Source organism: Leptonychotes weddellii, chromosome 7, assembly GCF_054177405.1.
Source record: "Leptonychotes weddellii isolate Sample4059 chromosome 7, ASM5417740v2, whole genome shotgun sequence".
NCBI lineage: Eukaryota > Metazoa > Chordata > Mammalia > Carnivora > Phocidae > Leptonychotes > Leptonychotes weddellii.
In genome coordinates this window covers 31,399,502-31,421,722 of record NC_138375.1, presented here as the reverse complement: position 1 = coordinate 31,421,722, position 22,221 = coordinate 31,399,502, and the positions used below count along the sequence as shown (strand labels likewise).

Sequence of the window (22,221 nt, the reverse complement as noted above, 5' to 3'; positions counted from 1 at the left end):
GGATGCTCTTTAGCCTCCATGTATTTGAGTTCTTTCCGACTTTCCTCTTGTGATTGAGTTCTAGTTTCAAAGCATTGTGGTCTGAAAATATTCAGGGAATGATCCCAAACTTTTGGTACCGGTTGAGACCTGATTTGTGACCTAGGATGTAATCTATTCTGGAGAATGTTCCATGGGCACTAGAGAAAAATGTGTATTCTGTTGCTTTGGGATGGAATGTTCTGAATATATCTGTGAAGTCCATTTGGTCCAGTGTGTCATTTAAAGTCTTTATTTCCTTGTTGATCTTTTGCTTAGATGATCTGTCCATTTCAGTGAGGGGGGTATTAAAGTCCCCCACTATTATTGTATTGTTGTCGATGTGTTTCTTTGCTTTTGTTATTAACTGCCTTATATAATTTGCTGCTCGCATGTTAGGGGCATAGATTTACAATTGTTAGATCTTCCTGTTGGATAGACCCTTTAAGTAGATTATAGTGTCCTTCCTCATCTCTTATTACAGTCTTCGGTTTAAAATCTAATTTGTCTGATATAAGGATTGCCACCCCAGCTTTCTTTTGGTGTCCATTAGCATGGTAAATGGTTTTCCACCCCTTCACTTTCAATCTGGGGGTGTCTTTGGGTCTAAAATGAGTCTCTTGTAGACAGCATATCAATGGGTCTTGTTTTTTTATCCCATCTGATAGCCTGGAGAAATAGGAAGGTTAAATAACCTGAGCAGAGTCACATAGCTAGCACGTGTAGAATTGGGCTTTGATCCCAGGTTGTCTCTGAATATATATTTGTTATTTAAAGCAAAACAGGGGAGTGATTTTTCAGGCTTGTCATGATTATCTAGTTAAAATTGGAAGTTCCAGTATTATAAATACACATTGAAAGAGATTTAGGCTTCCAGATGAATAGTTTTCAATAACTTGCTGTTAACCTTAAAGTCCATTATCTTTAAACATGGCCTAATAGGCCTTCCATTTTCTGATCCCTTCAACATCTGTAATCCTCACCACGCTTCCCTTGCTTTTTCTACTCTTGGCCTTTTTACAATCTCTAGAATGCCTGTCCAAGCTTTGTTTCCCACCTCACCTGCTCTGTCCTCAGCCAGGAGCACTGCTTTATCTTTCTCAGCTTGCTAACTTGTGCGCATTTCCAGGTCTCAGCGGAAGTTTTCTTCCTTCGGGTGGTTGTCCTAAAGTTCCCAGACAGGATTAGGTTCTTCTCCAATCCCACAGCATCCAGCAATTCTCCTTTCTTTGTGTTCTGTGTCTGCTGTTTAACATCCCTGCTTGATAAGAATCTTCACTGAGGGCAGTGACTGTGTCTGCTTTTTTGGGTGTTATATCCCCAGTGGGTGTGGCATAGATAGTGTAGGAAATATTTGTTGTTTGAATCCTAAATTTTAAATGTTAGTAAAACTGTTCATTTATGTAATTGTGCTGAGATTGAATAGTGAGATTGTTAAAAATACTGAAAAAAATACATGGAAAAATAAGTTTTCAATTTCCTTCATATACCTTTATGTTAATTTTTGCTTTTCTTTGCTCTAGCAAGTTAAGCAAGAAATACATCTTGTTACAGTAGCACTATTTTGTTGACTTCTAAAGGTAATTATGTTAAGTGACCAGAATTACAAGCTTGTACTTTTCCTTCACAGGTGGAATTTTTGTGATTCACTTTCACAAAGACAGTTTGATGAAGAATATTCCTATGCTGAGCTAGTGAAAGTGGTTTGGTACAAAGGTGTAACTTACCGGTAAGCACCTGTGTTGGAGTGGGAGCTCTTCCGCGATGTCAGAGGGGAGGGGACTAGCCCTGCAGACAGACTCCCACAAACAACAGTTTGGCCAGGGCCATCATTCTTCTGTTTGGTCCTAAATTTTATAGGTCCCAAAACTTAGTTTTATGAGTGTACATAGGGGTCTTGTGACTAATTCACATTAACCATATTCACAGGATTTTTGTGACAACTCCAGAGCCAGTGAGGATTAGTTTTCCTGGTGAATGAAATACTCATGTCAGTTATTTAGGATTCCTCTTCCAAGCATCAGGGGATCTAGCTGTCTGAATTAGTCACATCAAAATGTTGCCTGTTGAGCATGGCATTAGAGAAGATTAGAGGCTCCTCTGTGTCTGCATTATCCCATTGAATTATTCCTACCCCACCACAAAGTATACCTCTCCGGTGACTAGAATACTAATATTGGCTAGATTCATGGTTTCACTACTATAAATAATGCTGGAAGAGCACTGCAAAATTTTGTTCTTTGGGCTCTCCTTTTATGCATGAAAGCCCACTCCTTCCTGACAATATATTCTTCATATATTTTTTTTAAAAAAATAGACTTGGCTGAAGTTTTTGTACGTTATATACCCAATACCTTGATTGTACTTGGCTGCTTCAGATATGATCAATCACCTTCTCTTAGAGATGGTTCCTTTTACACATGGCTAATCTCATTCATCAGATATTGATTCTACTAGTTTCATTATTGAAGAATAATCCTATTTTCGGGTTCTGGAGTTGTCATATTTAACTTCTTTGCAGTGGGCATTTCTTTGGTGATTAGTGTATGCCAGCTACCATGATTGGCAGTGAGGATACCAGGATGATAAGATGCCTGACTTCCAAAAAGTAGGCTTAGTTCTTGAAATAGGTATGTTAACCAATTCTATGTGTTTTATTTATTTTTTTGCAAAAAATTTAATATAGCTGGTTGGGTGCAGAGTTTGCAATTATCCATTTTGCTGGGTAGGCAAAATCCCCTACTAATTTGTTTGTTTGTTTGTTTGTTTGATTGCTCTCATTTATGTTTTACTCTCAACTAGAAAAAAAAATTTAATGATTATTTTTCTTCCTTAGACTAAACCATAAAAATGTGAACTCAATAGAGATTTATCCTGGAGATGGATCTGTTTTCAAATCAGAGGGAGCTTATTTTGGGAGGTATTTTACGTATTATTCCATTCAAGAAGGATCAGAAGAGGTAAGCTGACAATTAGGTCTCAGCTCAAGAATTTGTATATAGCTGTTTCTAAATAATTCTGAATATATATAGGAAATTTGATCTTTACATAACATTGCTTGCCTACTACTACACAGTCTGGAGAATTCATATAACCTTTTGCCAACATTGTCACAGTGATTACTAGCCACCTTATTTTTATTGCATTTTTATCCTGTATTCTGCCAGTCATTTGCCTAAGTAATTTGTGTTTGTTTGTTTGTTTTTTTAAGATTTTCTTCTTAAGTAATAAGCTTCACACCCAAGGTAGGGCTCGAACTTAACAACCTTGAGATCAAGAGTCACACACTCTACCGACCGAGCCAGCCAGGTGCCCCAATTTATGTTTAAATCGGAAGTTAAATTTAAACTTCTCATGTCATAGAATTTATCAATAAGGAAACACTAAAACCAGCAGCATTACTTTGAATCAGTATTCCTCTTTGAATTAATATATGCACATCTTTTTTTCCCCACCATGTAACTGTTTGCATATTTAAAATACCTCTTAACTCCTAAATCTTTATATACAACTAGAAAGTTGAAAAAGGGACACCTGGGTGGCACAGTCAGTTGGGCATCCAACTCTTGGTTTTGGCTCAGGTTGTGATTTCAGGGTTGTGTGATCGAGCCCCATGGTGGGCTCCATGCTGAGCATGGAGTCTGCTTGGGATTCCCTCTCCCTCGGCCCCTCCCCACCCTCTTTTAAAAAAAAAAAAAGAAAGAAAGTTGAACAAGACTGTTCTCTGTTTTTGAAAGTAGTAAAACATAACATGATATATTTAATCTATCAGACCAAAATGTAGTCATATGGCTATATTATTAATAGTCTACATTTGCTTGTTCCCAATCTGACATGTGACATCCACCATTATGTAAGGATCACCGTAGTATCACCTGGCTTTGCTTTGCAGGATGGAACATAATGAATATGTTTTCTTTCCATATTACAGAGTGGAATTTTGAGTGATCATTTGTTTATCCACTTGTTCCATCTATACTTCCCACTGCCCCTTCCACTCCCTATTTATATTTTAAGTAAATCCCAAATATCTTTCCATTCATTAATATTTATATATATATAACATATATATAGGAACAGATTTCCCACTGGGTCTATTTGTAGGAAAATATTCATTTATTCTATACGTATTAATTGAATACTCCTAAGCAGACACTCTGTCAGGCACTGGGTAAGGATGAAGAACTCCTGCCCTCAAGCGTTCACAGCCTAGTAGTCATTCAGATAGGCAAACGAGCAAATGAAATAAAAGTGTGACCAGTATTCTGTGTGTGTGTGTGTGTGTGTCTAGTGCATGAGACAGTCAATTAAACAGGCAAATAGAGTGGGTGTGCATACCTATACTGCTGACTGCTACGTATTGGGAATTTGAAAATGTACAAGATAAATACGCTACATCTTCCTGGAGCTTCAGTTTTACTCAAGGTGTAAAGGGGAGGGATGATAATTTTTTTTAAAAGATTTTTATTTATTTATTTGAGAGAGAGAGAAAGCATGAGTGGGGGGGAGGGGTAAAGGGAGAGGGAGAAGCAGACTCCCTGCTGAGCAAGGAGCTCGACACAGAGCTCTTGCCCAGGACTCTGAGATCATGACCTGAGCTGAAGGTAGACGCTTAACCGACTGAGCCACCCAGGTGCCTCAGTGATGATAATTTTTATACTGAAGCAAACATATCAGGGAGGAGGAACATGAGCTTTTGGGATAAAACAGAACGTCCAGACGAGTTGTGCCTTTGTGGTGGCCTGCTTCAGGCTTCACTCTCAGACGACCTCTGTGAGCAACACTTCAGCTCTGTCCACTGGAGTGAAGAGATTTAGGAACAATTGGCTATCTTTTCAGGATAAAATTGTTTGCTCCTTACTTTAACCCATACTCAAAAATAAATTCCAGATGGATTAAAGGGCTAAATGTAAGAAACCAAACTTTCTCATGTTAGAAAATATGGAAGAACAATATTTATAATCTTGGGGGAGGGAGGTCTTCTTAAGTACAGTACAAAACACCAGAAGGCACAAAATAAAAGTTTGGCAACCTTGAAATTTTCATACTTATGTTAAATTTTAAATATTTAACTTCTGTTAAATTAGATAAAGCCAAAAAGATAAGTAAAGGCCTAGAAGAAAATATTCTACACTATAAATCAGAATAAAAAGACCAAAAAACCCCCACAAACTCTTGTAGAAAAATGAGTAAACAATAAGAATGGTTAAGCCATAGAAAAGGCAATATAAATAACTCCTAATATGTGGAAGCATATTAGGCTTTACTGCTTGCATCAAAGAAATGCAAATTAACATATGTTTTTACTCATGAAATTATCTAAAGTTTGATAGTGTCTACTATGGGCAAGGGTGTAGTGTAAAGGGTGTTTCACAGTGCTGGTTGGAGTGTAAATTGATTCACCATGAAAGACAATTTGAAATATCAAGTTAAATTGGCTAGAAATTCTGCCTCTAGGTATCTATTCTAGCAGAATATTAGCACATATATACAAAGAAATACGGCGAAGGTTGTGGATTGTAGCATTGTTTGTAGTAGCAAAAAACTGGATGCAGTCTAAATGCTTATCAGTAGAAAAATGGTGAAATGAGCTTTGTGGCCAGATTATGGGGATGCTGTGCAGCAGTTTAAAGGAATGAGGAAGATGTAGATGCATACAGAGAGAGAGAGATTGAAAGATCTCCAAGACACTGAAAAAGGAAAGTTGCAGAACATGTACAGTGGTATCTTCTATAAAGAACAAAAACCCCAAACCCAAATATATTACTGTATATAATACACATGTAAATGCACAGGGGAAGATCTGGGCAGATAAAAACCAAACTGAAGGAACACCTGGGTGGCTCAGTTGGTTAAGCATCTGACTCTTGATTTTTGATCAGGTCATGATCTCGGGGTTGTGAGACTGAGCCCGGCATCAGGCTCCATGCTCAGCAAGGAGTCTGCTTGAGATTCTCTCTCTCCCTCTGCCTCTCACACTCGTGCTCTCTCTATCTCTCTCTCTCAAGTAAATAGATAAATCTCTTAAACCTTAAAACTGAAGTGGTTACTTTTGGGGAGGAGTGTGGGATTTTGTGAGGGAGGAAAAGTAGGGAGGGACTTAAATCTTATATTTTTTTAGCTTTGTTTTCTTCCAAAAAAAAAAAAATAGTGATGTATTGCTACTTGTACACTTAAATTTTTAAATAGGAAAGATATAATTGCTTCTGTAGAGATAAGAACTTGGTGCTCTGGAACCACATAAGGAGGGGCACCTGACCTAGTTTTGGGGGGAAAAGTCTTCTGGAGGATGACATGGCTGAGCTAGGATCTATAATTACATTATATTTTATTTTTTAAGTAATCTCTACACCCAACATGGGGCTCAAACTCACAACCCCAAGATCAAGAGTTGGATCAAGAGTCAGATGCTCTATTCTGAACCAGGCAGGTGTCCCTAGACCTATGATTTTAAAGAAGGAGTTATACAGAAGAAGGGTAGAGGTTGGAGGAGTATATAGCTGAGGGAACACTACTTGCTCCACTCCTTGCATGGCTGGCTTCTTGTTGGTAAAATTTCTATTTAAATGTCATCTCCTCAAGGAGGCTTTTCCTGACTATCCAAATTCAAGAAGCTACCTATGACATGGTCTGTCATGGTACCCTCCTCTTTTTTTCTTCCCAGCAATTAAGACTATGTGACATTTTCTTACTGATTAATGTTTGTTTGCTAACTTAGCCCACACTAGAAGTCAGCCCTGTCTTGTTCAACACACTATTATTGCTAGAGCATCAAAGAGGTAGATGAATGTCACCTAACTAGAGGCTGGGGCGAGTGTGGGGTGTTGAAGGAAATGAAAATGCTATAGATAGACAGAATGCTGTAGAGATCGAGTGTTGGGGTAATGTCTGGGGAAGAGACTAAACCACTAAGTTTGGCCAGCTCCTAAAGGGGGCATGAGAAACCATATTGCTTTTGCAGAGCCACTGAAGGATTTAAGTAGGGAAGTGACATCCTATTTTTGTTAGGTCATTTCAGAGGAAGATAAACTGGAGTGGGGAAGAGGTAGACCAGTTAGAAGACATTTATAGCAGTTCAGGGAAGAAAGTATGAGGACTAGGCAGTGGTAATGAGAATGGAAACATAGGAATGGACACAAGAAATATTAAGGAAACAGAACTGATGGCTGACTGGAGATTGGGGATGAGGAAGGAGTTGAAAATGATGGCAGATTATTGAATAAATCAATGAGTGGTGGTGGCAGGCACAGTATTAAACCAAAATTTTATCAAATCTAAACTGTTTTGATGATGACTGCTTTTTTATCTTACTGGGGGGTGTCAATAAAACATTTAAATTCTGTTAGATCTCAACATCTGCCTAAAAGTGAGATACTCTTAATTATAAGATGTATCCAGATGTCATGGAGGTTAAATTGTGAAAAATGAGCACCTTAGAATTGATGAAATAGGGCAGTGGAAAAGACAAGAACTCTCAAGGAACTCAGTATCCAAAAGAAAAAGATGTAAATAGTTAAAATGCAATAGTTTGAGTGCCTATCATGTGCCTTAGCACATTGCTAATAAATGCTGGGGATATAGAGGTCAGTAAAACAGACACATCCCCTACCTTCACGAAGCTCTATTCTAGCAGGGAAGACAGACATTAAGTAAAAAAGTATTAAATTGAAATCATAATGAAAACCAAGAAGCTAGAGTGGAGGGTACTGTGCTTGTGGACATAACTAGGGATTTCACCTAGTCTGTGGGACCTCAGTAATGGCTTCCCTGAGAAGAAGGGAAAGTAGGCGTTAGACAAAGGGAGATGATGGAGGAGGGAACTGAATTCCAGGGAGAGGGAACACACCACAGGTATATACGAAGTAGAGAAGGAGAAAATGTGAATTTTGAAATGAAGGTAATTCCATTTTCTACATGTTGAAGTGAGATATCCAGCGGAGAAGCCTAGTAGAGAAGAGGAGGGACTATTTTTTGAGTACCTACTATATACTAAATTCTGTCCTGGGTACTTTATATATGTATTATATCATTAATCCTCAGTCTAGGTGGTAGGTAGTATCACCATTTCACAGGTAGTAGGCACCAAGGTTTAAAAAAGTCTGCATAAGGTGCGCCTGGGTGGCTCTGTCGGTTGGACCAATGACTCTTGGTTTCAGCTGGGGTCATGGTCTTCTCTCCTGGTTGTGAGATTGAGCCTGCCTGGGTGGGGCACCTGCTTACTGTGGAGTCTGCTTCAGATTCTTCCTCCCTCTCCTCCCCCGCTCTGCCCGCCCCCGCCCCCCGCCACTCTGCTGCATGCACTTTCTCTCTCTCTCTCATGAATGAATGAATGGATGAATAAAATCTTAAAAAAACCCAAAAGGTTACATAAACCTGCCCGTCATTATAATTAGTAAGAGGCATACTTGTGATTTGAATCCAGCTTTGTCTTAACTTCAAAGCCCATCTTCTCTCACTGATGGTAAAGCATGTATGGGCTATATTCTCTTGTGGTTCAAATTAGATCTGTGCTACTTCTTAGCCCTCAAATTTCGGTTTCCTCATCTAAAAGAAATAGGCATTAATAGTTCTTATCTCAGAATTGTTTTGAGGAGTAAATGAAATAACCATGTAAATTACATAGCATAGCACCTAGCATATAGTATCTGTTCAATAAATGTTAGCTGTTGATATTATATTTATTATGAACACAACTTTGGACTCTGCTGGTATTACCCAGGAAGAAGTCAGGAAATCAGAAAACAAGGCTGGAGACAGAACCCAGGGAAACACAAGTGTTAAAGAGCCTGAGAAAGAGGGAATTCAAAGGGAATAACAATTTTTTTTTTTTAATTCAAGAAGCTGAGCTTATACATAATATGTCTTCCACAAACTGTAGCAATAGTTCTTCCATTAAGAAAACATAATAAAATTATATAATTTGTTCAATTAAAATAGTTTTTTAAACCTATATAGGCTTTTTTTTTTTTGGTCTAAAGGTAAAGTGAGGCTTATATGATAAGTTTTCTGCTAAGGTGTAGGAAAATTAATTTGGTTGCCATATTAAGTATAGCCAAAATTTAAAGTGGGCAGTAAGTTATAGGGTATTAGAATGCAACTTTTGTAACTATCCAGGATGAAAGCTAGACTTAAAAAAAAATGGGAAAAAAGGAAAAGCATAAAATAACTTTAAAAATATACCTTTTATGGGCTTTTAAGTTAAAATAACTGCTTGCATCGTCACAATATAAATACAAAATTTAAAAAGAAGAGTTAACTAATAATGGCCAGGATTTATTATTGAGCTATTTCATTTTAAATTAATTTTCAGAGAGAAGAGAAAACTTACTCAGTAAATAACCTTCCTCCGGACAGACCAGGAAGTCTGTTCTCTGTGTGTTCTCTACTTAAACAGGCAACCAGGTAAGTTCTTCACATTCATCTGACTCAAGTGTTATGTGTCTGAGAACCCTGATACATTTTCTGGTGGTTAGGGGAAGACTAAAAATTTGTTGGTACAGTGGAAATATGTGTCTTTAGTAGAATCTGTCAAGTTTTCTGGTCTCTTCATTTATAAAATAAGGTAATCACATCATTATAAGAGTACTTCTGGCTTTGACAAACCTTGCAGGTGCTGTGAATCCATCACCTCTTAGAAAGGAGCACCTCAAAAGTCTCCATTTGGAGTCATTTCATTGCTAAAAAATTAGAGGAGTAGCCTTCACTATGTAAGATTAACACAAAGGAAAGCAACCCCCCTTCCAGGGCATAAAGGATTTCTGGAAGAAAAGTGTTCTGAACCTATTTTAGTGGAAATGAGTTACTTGCCTAACATGTTGTATAGCAGTAAGAATGCGATGCTAGAATTGGAAAATGCCATTATTTGCAAATGTTTAAGTACTGTTTTTCATGTTCACAGAATTCTTCAACACTGTGCCAAGACAAGGCTTTCTTTAAGCCATAATTATCGTATATGCTGCTGGAAAATGGTATCTTAAAATTATTATTATTTTAAAGATTTTTATTTTTAAGTAATCTCTATACCCAATTTAGGGCCCGACTCACAATCCTGAGATCAAGAGTCACATGCTCCACTGACTGAGTCAGCCAGGGGCCCCTTAAAATTATTTTAGAAAGATTTTTAAAATTATTTTATTGTTTGCATACATACCTCTAAGTTCAATTTACTTTCATCTAAGTCATGTGAGAAATTCTTTGTAACATTAATATTGGTTTATTCAGAAAAATATCCACTTACTAGAAAAACACTGCAAGATCCAGCTTTTATGTTACACTTTGTCTATAATTTGTTTTTGTTTCTTTTTTCTTAGTGGAGGGGGAAGGGCAGGGAATTGATTGGATTTGAAGTTTGTGGAAACATAGTTCTTTTAAACTATGATATTACAGTATTCTACTGTATTTCCATAACTGTACAAGTAAATTCTTTAACGTTGACTTAAAGGAAGTGATTCTCAGACTTTGATTTCTATTATCTGTACTAATTTAGTTATAAACCTATACGTTGCTGTAGTTTCTAATGTTTTTCTATGTTCTATGTAAAATTCAGCAGAACAGTGACTTTACAAAAATATTAGAACTTAATCTGCTTGTAATAGACTAATTTGGGTATCCACTTCTGGAAAAGTCAAAATATATGTAAGGATTCTACAATATTCAACTTCTGAATAAAGTTGCCTCTTAGTTTATTAATCATTTAAGTAATAATGGATAACTCTCTTTCCTGCTATTTTTATTAACTTGATTTTAGGTACCTGGGATAAATAATAGCAGTATACTGCCTTTGCTTTTGAGAGAATCAATCATACCCAGCGTGGGAAGATTTCTTGCATACTCTGATGACAAAGTACATGCTGTCTTTTTAGATGGCATTACTCTAACCCTAAATTGGAATTTCAGCTCTTTTATTGAAAAGAGACAGGTGATTATATTTCAGACTGAAATCTATTTTTTATTGTTTTTTTATCTGTGCAAATAGAACAAAGAAAATAAAGTAGCACACTATTTCAATTTATTTTTTGAACTATGAAATCTGTTAAGAAGCTTTAGTGATCTCATTGGATTTCCTAGCAAAAATCAGAAAGGATGACAAAGAATCATTTTTATAAAGGTAACTGATTATATAGAGAAGGACTGGTATAGAGGGGTGGTTAAATAATACCCATAATCCATGTAAAAGATAACTTTTAAATTAATCAAAATAAAGTTTTAATGATTCATCTACTTATTTTTTAAATTGATAATTTAAAGAGGCTTTTGTTGCATTTCATGTTTGTTTTTTGTTTCAGTTTTGGAATGATAAAACTTACCTTTCCTCTTTGCTGCTTAAGGTAAATCAAGGTCTCGATTTAGGTTGGTGTAAGTTAACTTTTCCCAATGGACAAGATCAGTTAATTCAAATTGAACACCCTGGACCATACGAAAGGTACTGAAAAGCAGTTTTAAAAATTCTTTTCCTTTTTTTTTTTTTTTTAAGATTTTATTTATTTATTTGTCAGAGAGAGAGAGAGCACAAGCAGGGGGAGCGGCAGGCAAAAGGAGAGGGAGAAGCAGGCTCCCTGCTGAGCAGAGAGCCCAACCTGGGGCTTGATCCCAGGACCCTGGGATTGTGACCTGAGCCAAAGGGAGACGCTTAACCTACTGAGCCACCCAAGTGCCCCTAAAAATTATTTTCATGATAGTAAGTAAATTTTACTTTTAGACAGAGGGGAAGCATATAAACATGATTTAAATGTTATATATATTTTTAGTTTTTCCAGGTAGATAATGTACATGATGTCATTTCAATAGATTTCAGAATTTACAGTAATATTGGCATCTAGCATAACTAAATAAATCAAGTCAACTTTAATAATTTCCATTTGTGTTCAAGTGGTTTGTCAAAATAAATGTTTGAAATATAACTGGCTTGCTGTGGAAATTGGACTGTGGACAGCTGTGTTACCAATTAACTAATTAATGCCTTAACCAATTTGAGGTAAGGTTTGCACAAATAACTAAACTTAGGTATATTTCTCTAAAGTGGAATAAAATTAATTCGCTGATGCTTAAGTTGGAGAAGATTCTTGAAATCAGCTTTTTATGAATATGCTTTTTTGCTTTTGTTTTATGTAATTTGTTATCAGTCAACTTGCAATGTTCTCGACATGTTAGTGATTTTACTTGAGAATATTCACAAAAGAATTGCTTTTTTAACTCACGAATTTATTTTTCTGTTGGGAGTTTTGGTGTAAATGCTCCAACATTCATTGCTAGTTTGAATAATTTGCATCAAAAATACAGTGTCTTGAGGCCCCTGGGTGGCTCATTTGGTTAAGCGTCTGACTCTTGATTTTGGCTGAGGTCATGATCTCAGGGTTGTGGGATCAAGCCCTGAGTCTGCTTGAGATTCTCTCCCTCTCCTCCTCTCCTCTCCCCTTCCTCTGCTTGCATGTGCACCCGAGCATGCTCTTTCTCTCTCTAAAATAAATAAATAAATCTTTAAAAAAACTAGTCTTTGGCAAACATCACTATTTGTTTCAGCCCATCACTTCAGATCATTCATTTTATTGACCTTGATACTTGTTTTGTATATTCAGTGAGTTATATATAATTACACATTTATGTATGTGTGTGGGGGGGAATTAATGGGTGTGTTCTGGTTTAAATTTTATTTTATTTTTTTATTTTTGGTGGGGGATTTTTGTTTTTTTAATATATATTTTTTTAATTTTAGAAAGCAAATGCTTGCTTAGTCATAAAGACATTTTCGTTATAAAACATAATGAAACTCATTTTACTTTGTAAAACTAAAAGGATACTTTAGACATTTGAATTTGAATTTTGAGTGAAATCCAAGTATCACTTTGTTCTGATTCTTAAATCTCATCTTTATTAATCATGACTATGAGTAAATCATTTTCTCCTTGCTGAATAATGAGAAAAACTTGCCTTTTCCATTTCCTTTAAAAAAGATTCAAAAAATTGCCCAGTAAATGCCTCGCTTGGGAATTTCTTTATCCTTTTCCCCCAAGTTGTCTTAATGATTTTTCCTTTTTAAAAAATGCTTTTATAAATATACAAGTTCATTTTTCAAATACCTCTTTTATTTTTCAATCTAGCTATGTGATAGCGGTTGTATCATGGTGCAGAAGACTGACCCAGACTAGTGAGAGAGAGATGCCCACACATTCTTCATCTTCTGTTATTGAAGAAAATTGGTATTAATATTTCTTTTAAACTTCATCTGTGTAGAGGAGACACAAAAATTAAAAATGTCAAATGGTAAACTCCTAAGACTTTTCCTGATAGCTTAAGCTTGAAAATAATTTATCTTTAATCAGATATCTAATTTATTACATTTCATCATATTTTATCTGAGGTCAGAAAATTGCATTGAAAACTTCATACCAAAATGGGTGACTTTTAATGTGCTAAATTCATCCTGAAAACTTTATGGAAAAATTTAAAGGAGATTTTTAAAATTTTAGTAATATTAAAAGAAATAAAATGTTGACTAACTTAATAAACTTTCAGAAAAAGTTGATTTTGAAATCGCTTCTATCGTGTTAATTACCTTTCCCAACTTAACTGGAAAATCAGCAAATAAAGTATTTTAGTCCTTCCTGTGTGCCTTTCAGTGTGCAGGGGACTGGAACTGGGCTTCAAAGGAATATTTAGGGAAATTAAGACATTTTAGGGAGGGAGCAAGAGCAGAGGTAAAAAGCATATTTTGTCCTGTGGAGACAGTGAGAAAATAGTTTTTATGGAGCAGAAGCTATCTGTTAGGCGGTAGTGTGAGTTTCGGTGGATAGAAATGGATCTTGTGAGGGGCGCCTGGGTGGCTCAGTCGTTAAGTGTCTGCCTTCGGCTCAGGTCATGATTCCAGGTCCTGGGATCGAGCCCTGCATCAGGCTCCCTGCTCCGCGGGAAGTCTGCTTCTCCCTCTCCCACTCCCCCTGCTTGTGTTCCCTCTCTCGCTGTGTCTCTCTCTCTGTCAAATAAATAAATAAAATCTTTAAAAAAAAAAAAAAGAAATGGATCTTGTGATCAGTAGAGGAGCTCAGACTTGATAGAATTACAAGTTCCTAAGTAGAACAAGTGGCAGAAAGAAAGGTCATTAGGAAGGTTAGTATCACTGAGAGGATAATCTGAATATACAGGTATCCCCCACTTTTCGAAAGTTTGCATTACACGACTTCGCTTTTACGAAAGACCTACATCAGTGTGTACCCATTTTTCTATGGACATACCACCCTGAACACACCTGATCTTTTCTCATCTCAGAAACTAAGCAGGGTGGGGCCTCGTTAGTACTTGGATGGGAGTATGTACCTGTTTTTGCTAACTGAAAGAAATCCAAAAAGGATTTTTGCTTTTAAGAAAAAAGGCAGAAAGTGAAAATAGCATTCAGTATTTGTTTTGCAATGAGCTCTTATAGAGGCAGTTTGCACCCCAAGCAGGGAGAGTGGTACCTCCGAGCTCCTTCCCTGGAACTACACTCAGCATCTCAGCTTCAAGCCGCCATAGCTTTGAACGTGTCTGTGAGCCTCTGTGCTTCATCTCAATTTATTTTGTGCATCCATTAGCAAGATGAGTCCTCAGGTGTCAAAAAAAAAGCCTAAGAGAGGTTATTTTTTGCATGTGGGAATGATCAAAAAATTTTCCATAAAAATTAATGGTAATTGTTTTTCAGCTTTTGGATAGTGGAGGAAACCTGTATTGGAAAAGAGGGGAGGCGCTTGGGTAGCTCAGTCTGTTAAGCGTCTGCCTTTGGCTCAGGTCATGATCCCAGAGTCCTGGGATCGAGTCCTGCATGGGGCTCCCTGTTCAGTGGGGAGTCTGCTTCTCCCTCTCCCTCTGCTGCTCCCCCTGCCTGTGTGCTCTCTCTCTCTCTCTGTGTCAAATAAATAAATAAAATCTTTTTAAAAAAAAAAGGAAAAGAGGTATAACAGGAACAATTTAGGAAGGTTTAGGGTAGTTTTGTAAGGTGTCTTAGCATAGCATGGTGAAAAAAATATAAACATTAAACCTGATCCTTCCTTATCACCTTTTCCTAAGTTACTTAGAGAAAGAGATACAAATCAAATCAGTCGATGTTATTTAATATCTTAGGTCTCCTAAGAATTCAGCTTTCCAGATCTTCCATTCTTCAGCTACAGCCTGTTTGGGAGCAGAAAAGTTGCCCAAGTAGCTGGCAAAAAATGTAGTTGGGATGAAAGGGAAATTGTATATGACTATAGGATTGGCCAGGTCACTTCATCATCACTCAGCTGACAAGGTTTTTAAGATGCTGGCCTTTTCATATGAAGGCTTTGAAGAGGATAACTGTCAAGACATACTACAAAGTGAGGGCCTGAGGGAAGTGCATATTGGTGATAGTAGCTCTGGGGGGAAGCAACAAGGAGCAGCAGAAAGACAAAGGAACTGAGGAAGAGTAGGGAGAGGAGAGGCAGTCCCTGACAATAGCTCCATTTCCCTTGCCATGCCTAAGACCTCTCCACTGTGATTTGTTTCCTTGTCAAAGAAGGAGGATTGAAGGAAGAGAAGTGATTGCACAATGAAGAGCTACCTGAATTTATTTCAGTATTTTTTTTCCAACTCACCTTCTATTATTAATTTACTGATTCAACTTTTTTTTTTTTTAATTTATTTGACAGAGAGAGAGAGAGCACAAGCAGGGGGAGCGGCAGAGGGAGAGGGAGAAGCAGATCCCCGCTGAGCAGGGAACCCAATGTGGGGCTCATTCCCAGGACCCTGGGATCACGACCTGAGCCGAAGGCAGATGCTTAACCGACTGAGCCACCCAGGCACCCCTGATTCAACTTTTTAATAGGGATGCTAGTCAAAACATAGAACAGCAGATCGTTCACAAGAAGTTGGTTCATCATATGAGCAACAGCATAAAGGTAGTTTGTATTGTTTGCTTATGGCCAGAAAAATATGGCATATGTGGGGGAAAAAAGGTGTTTTGCAATGATGAAGAATCAGCAGACTATGGAGTAAGTCATATCCAAGTCTTTACCACAGATGCTTAAAATGTTGAAAGATCTCTTTCATTCTCCATCCATAGGCTAGAGTACAAGGAAAGAGTGCAAGTTGACAAGTACTGTAGTAAAGCCAGTAAAGCAGACAAGTTCTATACCCCTTTGTGAACTGTGAAGACTATTCTAGTGACTTGAATAGAGAGATCTTTTAGATATTAAAGTCCTCGTTAATTTTGCAGAGAGCTAGTTGAGTTACACTGTTTTCTAGCTGTGTCCACTGCTCATATTTCATTCTAGCTTAATGAGGAAAAAGAACACACACATAAGAGATTCTGCTGGAGTTGTACAAATTTAGCCCTCTGCCCCTTACCAGTTGCCCCAATATCTGTTTCTGTGGAACATGGTAAGAGCTAATGTTCATCGTGTTAACCCTTCCAATCAAGGAGAAGAGAATGTTTAGTATGCTGTGTTTAATAAAACAATAGTCTATTCTAGAAGAAATTTAATAGAAAATACTTATTATTTGGGGGTACCTGGGTGGCTCAGTCGGTTAAGCGTCCAACTCTTGATTTTGGCTCAGGTCATGATCTCAGGGTTGTGAGATAGAGCCCTGTGTGGGGCTCCATGTTAGGCATGGAGACTGTTTAAGATTATTTCTCTCCCTCTGCCCCCCACCTTCTCCAAAGGAAGGGAGGGAGGTAGGGAGGGAGGAAGGAAAGAAGAAAGGAAGGAAGGAACGAGGGAAGGAAGGAAGGAAAAGGGAAGGAGGGAAGGAAATAAAAGGGAAGGAAGGACTTACTATGTTTTGACACCTAATTCAACTGTGTAAAAACTTGGCTCTCCAAAACTGTTTCCTAAGAGTTCATATAAATGAGGTCTTATTATATGTGCAAAGTACAGAAGAAAAAGAAAAACATCCTTTCTCCTGAAAAAGACAATCTAGGTATGAAGATCAGAAAATTAAAGAGTTTAAGAGAAGGTATTGCAAATAAGTATATGATTAGTTGACATAAGGCTATAGGAATTTAAGGAAGGAGAGAGCACTCTTTTCATAGAAATGATAGGATTTTACTAGCTTTTTATTTTTTTTAAAGATTTTATTTATTTATTTGAGAGAGAGAAGGAGAGAGTGTGTGCATGCACTCGCATGCAAGAATGGGGGAAGGGTCAGAGGAGGAGGTAGAGGGACAAGCCGACTCCCTACAGAGCATGGAGCCTGATGCGGGGCTCCATCCCATGACCCTGAGATCATGACCTGAGCCGAAATCAAGAGTTGGCTGCTTAACTGACTGAGCCACCCAGGCGCCCCTAATCTTAGTAGGTTTTTAAAGCTTGACTAAACTCTGAGGAGGAAAGCAGAGGGTATGCCAGGTTAGTATGCAGGCCGGGCCTGTGGGTGGAGAGGGTCCTAAAGGAATGGTGCCTGGCACTCCAGCAGAATATGGTAGAGGGAGAGAAGAGTATGAAGGCCCAAACAAAAAGCTCTGATTTTATTTTTTTTTGATGTGATATCTATGTGATTTCATTCCAGTTTGTTTTTGTCTTTTCTTGGTTAGATACCAGTCCTTTAAATTCTTGCATTTTAGTGAGAAAGCTACCTCTTTATGGATGTTAGCAGTTTATTGACCTAATATTTGCAAATGGTCTGTTTGGGCAGGTAAAATTAGGTAATACAGTGTTTCAAACAGGGGAATTTTTCCCTTTTTATTTCCTTCCTTTATTAACTGTATAATGTCCCTCAAGTTATGGCAGTGTACCTTGTACCGCTGAATTTCCAAAGTGTAGCTTTTTTTTTTTTTTACTGTGCTTCAAATAAATAGAAAAAAATGGTTATTTAAAAAAAAAAAAAGAGTTATAGCAAGAATGCCCATTATATTCACACATCAATACCTCATTCAAAAGTCCTTGAGGTGGGGACTTTTATTCATTTTCCTTATTCATTCAAAGCACTCAAGTATCGGTTGAGTCAAGTTGATGTGTTGCTAAATAAAGCCAATATAAAGAGAATTCTTTTTTTTTTAAGATTTTATTTTTAAGTAATTACACCCAACATGGAGCTTGAACTTACAACCCCAAGATCAAGAGTCACCACGCTGCACTGACTGAGCCAGCAGGCACCCCTATAAAGAGAATTCTTAACTTCTGGGCTCTTCTACCTACAGTTCTAAATTTTATGAAAAAAAATCAAGTATGCCTATTTGAAATATTGTAGCTATAAAAGACTCAGATAACTATCATGAACTTACTTTTTTTCTTTTTGCACAGGTCTGTGGCCTCTGAACTTGAAAAGATAAAGAAATTTAACTGTATCCTTTAAACTGAATTTATTGTCCTGCATAATTACCCCTTTCCATTCTAGGCTTACTTCATGACTCTGTACTTTATATTAATCCATACTTATATATTCTGAAGCTTTATTGAATAACATTAAGATATATCTTGTCTATAGAAGGTACATCATGTCAATATTTATACTTTTGAGTGGGCTTAAAGAGGGCAAAAGACAGTGAACTAGGGATAGGTCTCCTACGAAGACTTATTCACTTATATAATTATATTCTAAATTATAACAGACCTATGTCTTTTTCTTTCTTTTTTTTTAGGATATTTATTATGAATTATTTTTAATTTCAGCCTTATTGAGGTATAATTGACAAAAATTGTAAGATATTTAAAGATATTAACAAAATTGTAAGATGTTTAAAGTGTACATCATGGTGATTTCACACACATATATATTTTGAAAGGATTACCCTGTCTTGTTAATTAACACCTACATCACCTCACATATCTGTCCCTTCCTCCCCACTCTTTTTTTGGTAAGAACATATGAGTTTCATCCTCCCAGCAAACCTTAACCATACAACACAAATGTTATCTACTGTAGTCACCATGTTATATATTAGATCCTTAGACCTTATACTTTTTAAAGCTGAAAGTTTTTATCCTTTAACCAGTCTCTATTTTATCCACCTCCCAGCCCCTGGAAACCATCCTTTTTACACTCTGTTTCAGTCAGTTTGACTTTTGAAAAAAGTTCCATTCCACACATAAGTGACACTGTACAGTATTTGTCTTTCTCTGTCTGACTTATTTCACTTAGCATAATGCCCTCAGGATCCATCTGTGTGGTTGTAAATGGCAGGATTTCCTTATTTCTCATGGTTGAATAGTATTCCATTGTGTACCTATACCATATCTTTTTCCATTCATTTGTTGATGGACACTTTGGTTGTTTCCATATCTTGGCTATTGTGAATAATGCTGCAGTGAACATGGGAGTGCAGATCTCTTTGAGATCCTAATGTCATTTCTTTTGGATATATATCCAGAATTGGGATTGCTGGATGGTATGGTAATTCTTTTTTTTTTTTTAATTTTTTGAGGAGCTTCCATACTGTTTTCCATAGTGGCTATACCAATTTACATTTACACCAAGGTACACAGGGTTTTCTTTTCTCCACAACCTCACCAACGCTTATTAACTATTATCTTTTGGATGATAGCCATTCTAATAGGTATGAGGTGATACCTCATTGTGGTTTTGATTTGCATTTCCATAATGATTAGTGATACTGAGCACCCTTCCGTATATCTGTTGACCATTTGTAGGTCTTTGGAAAAATGTCTATTTAGTTCCTCTGCCCATTTTTTAATCAGATTTTTTTGCTATTTGTATGAGCTCTTTATGTATTTTGGACATTAACCTCTTACCAGATATATATTTCAAATATATTCTCTGATTCCATAAGTTGTCTTTTCATTTTGTTGATGGTATCCTTTCCTGTGCAGAAGCTTTTTAGTGTGATGTAGTTCCATTTGTTTATTTTTGCTTTTGTTGCCTTTGCTTTAGGTATCAGAACCAAAAAATCACTGCCAAGACTGATGTCAAAGAGCTTACCCCCTATTTTTCTCTAGGGGTTTTACAGTTTCAGGTCATATGTTCAAGTCTTCAGTCCATTTTGAGTTGATTTTTGTGTATGGTGTAAGATAGGGATCCAGTTCTCCCAACACCATTTATTGAAGAGCCTATCTTTTCCCCACTGTATATTCTTGGCTCCTTTGTTGTAAATCAATTGGCCATGTATGCATGGGTTCCTTTTTTTTTTTCTTTTAAGATTTTATTTGAGAGACAGAGAAAGCACACACACGCAGTCTAGGGGAGGAGCAGAGGGAGAGGGACAAGTAGACTCTGTGCTGAGCACAGAGCCCAATGTGGGGCTCGATCTCATGACCCAAAGATCATGACCTGAGCCAAAATCAAGAGTCAGATGCTCAACTGACTGAGCCACCCATGTGCACTGCATGGGTTTATTTCTAGGCTCTCTATTCTGTTCCATTGATCTATGTGTCTGTTTTTATGCCCATGCCATACTTTTGGGATTACTATAACTTTGTGATATAGTTTGAAATCAGGAAGTATTATGCCTCCAGCTTTGTTTTTCTTAAAATTGTTCTGGCTATTTGGGTTTTTTTGTGGTTCCACAGAAATTTTAAGATTGTTCTATTTCTTTGTAAAATGCTGTTGGAATTTGATAGAGATTGCATTGAATTTGTAGATTGCTTTGGGTGGCATGGACATTTTTACAATATTAATTCTTCCAATTCATGAGTACAAAATATCTTTCCATTTATTTATGTCTTCTTCAGTTTCCATCATAAATGTCTTTCAGTATACAGATCTTTCACCTCCTTGCTTAAATATATTCCTAGGAATTTTATTCTTTTTGATATAATTATAAATGGGATTGTTTTCTTAATTTCTGATAGTTATTAGTGAATGGAAATATAATTGATTTTTGTATATTGATTTTATATCCTGAAACCTTACTGAATTTATTAGTTCTTTTTTTTCTAAGAGAGAGAGAGGAAGGGGAGGGGCAGAGAGAGAGAGAGAGAATTTTATTTATTTATTTTTAAAGATTTTATTTATTTGAGAGAGAGCATGAGAGAGCACAAGCAATGGAGAGGGAGAAGCAGGCTGCCCATTGAGCAGGGAGCCCGATGCAGGACTTGATCTCAGGACCCCGAGATCATGACCTGAGCCGAAGGCAGACATTTAATGGACTGAGCCAACTGGTCCTGGGCTCTTATTTGTTGGGAGATTTTGGATTACTGATTCAATTTCCTTATTAGTGATTGGTCTATTCAGATTTTTTATTTTAAGATTCAGTCTTGGTAGGTTGTATGTTTCTAGGAATTTTTTTTTTTTTAAGATTTTTTATTTTTTATTACAGAGAGAGAGTACAAGCAGGGGGAGTGGCAGGCAGAGGGAGAGGGAGAAGTGGGCTCCCTGCTAAGCAGGGAGCCCGACATGGGGCTCAATCCCAGGACCCTGGAATCATGACCTGGGCCAAAGGCAGCCGCTTAACCGACTGAGCCACCCAGGTGCCCCTGTTTCTAGGAATTTATCTGTTTCTTCTAGGTTGTCTAATTTGTTGGAATATAATTTGACTCATTTTTCTTTTTTTTTTTAAAGATTTTATTTATTTATTTGACAGAGAGAGAGACAGCTAGAGAGGGAACACAAGCAGGGGGAGTGGGAGAGGGAGAAGCAGGCTTCCCGTCGAGCAGGGAGCCCAATGCGGGGCTCGATCCCAGGACCCTGGAATCATGACCTCAGCCAAAGGCAGGCGCTTAACGACTGAGCCACCCAGGCGCCCCTTGACTCATTTTTCTTATGAAATCTTTTGTTCTGTACATTCCTACCCCATTCATCTAATTTATTGTGTGATTTTTTTAAAGATTTTATCAATTTACTTGAGAGAGAGGGAGTGAGAGAGCATGAGAAGGGGGACGGTCAGAGGGAGAAGCAGACTCCCTGCTGAGCAGGGAGCTTGATGCGGGACTCGATCCCAGGAGTCCGGGATCATGACCTGAGCCCAAGGCAGTCGCCTAACCAACTGAGCCACCCAGGCGCCCTTATCATGTGATTTTTCTGTAGTCCTATTCAAATAATAAAGTAGACCTGCATCAGAGGACAGGTTTCTTTCCACTCTATATCATTTATTTATTTATTTATTCATTCATTCATTCATTCATTCATTCATTTATGCAGGTGAGGGGCAGAGGGAGAGAGAGAATCTTTTTTTTTTTTTTTTAAAGATTTTATTTATTTATTTGAGAGAGAGAGAATGAGAGAGAGCACATGAGAGGGGGGAGGGTAAGAGGGAGAAGCAGACTCCCCGCCGAGCAGGGAGCCCGATGCGGGACTCGATCCAGGGACTCCAGGATCATGACC

General features: G+C 37.4%; 1 protein-coding gene across 1 annotated transcript in view; it reads left to right on the top strand.

Annotated features, from left to right (window-relative positions):
* Nucleotides 1–6: 6 nt before the first annotated feature.
* C7H5orf34 (chromosome 7 C5orf34 homolog) overlaps nt 7–22,221 on the top strand; it is a 24,427-nt gene continuing 2,212 nt past the window's right edge. Inside the window, exons 1-8 of the mRNA XM_081826098.1 lie at nt 7–1,747; nt 2,855–2,978; nt 9,329–9,420; nt 9,917–9,986; nt 10,766–10,936; nt 11,346–11,440; nt 13,116–13,214; nt 18,246–18,286. Of these exons, the coding sequence (XP_081682224.1) occupies nt 1,605–1,747; nt 2,855–2,978; nt 9,329–9,420; nt 9,917–9,986; nt 10,766–10,936; nt 11,346–11,440; nt 13,116–13,214; nt 18,246–18,286 (835 nt within the window). The 5' untranslated portion in view covers nt 7–1,604. The remainder of the gene's footprint in view (nt 1,748–2,854; nt 2,979–9,328; nt 9,421–9,916; nt 9,987–10,765; nt 10,937–11,345; nt 11,441–13,115; nt 13,215–18,245; nt 18,287–22,221) is intronic.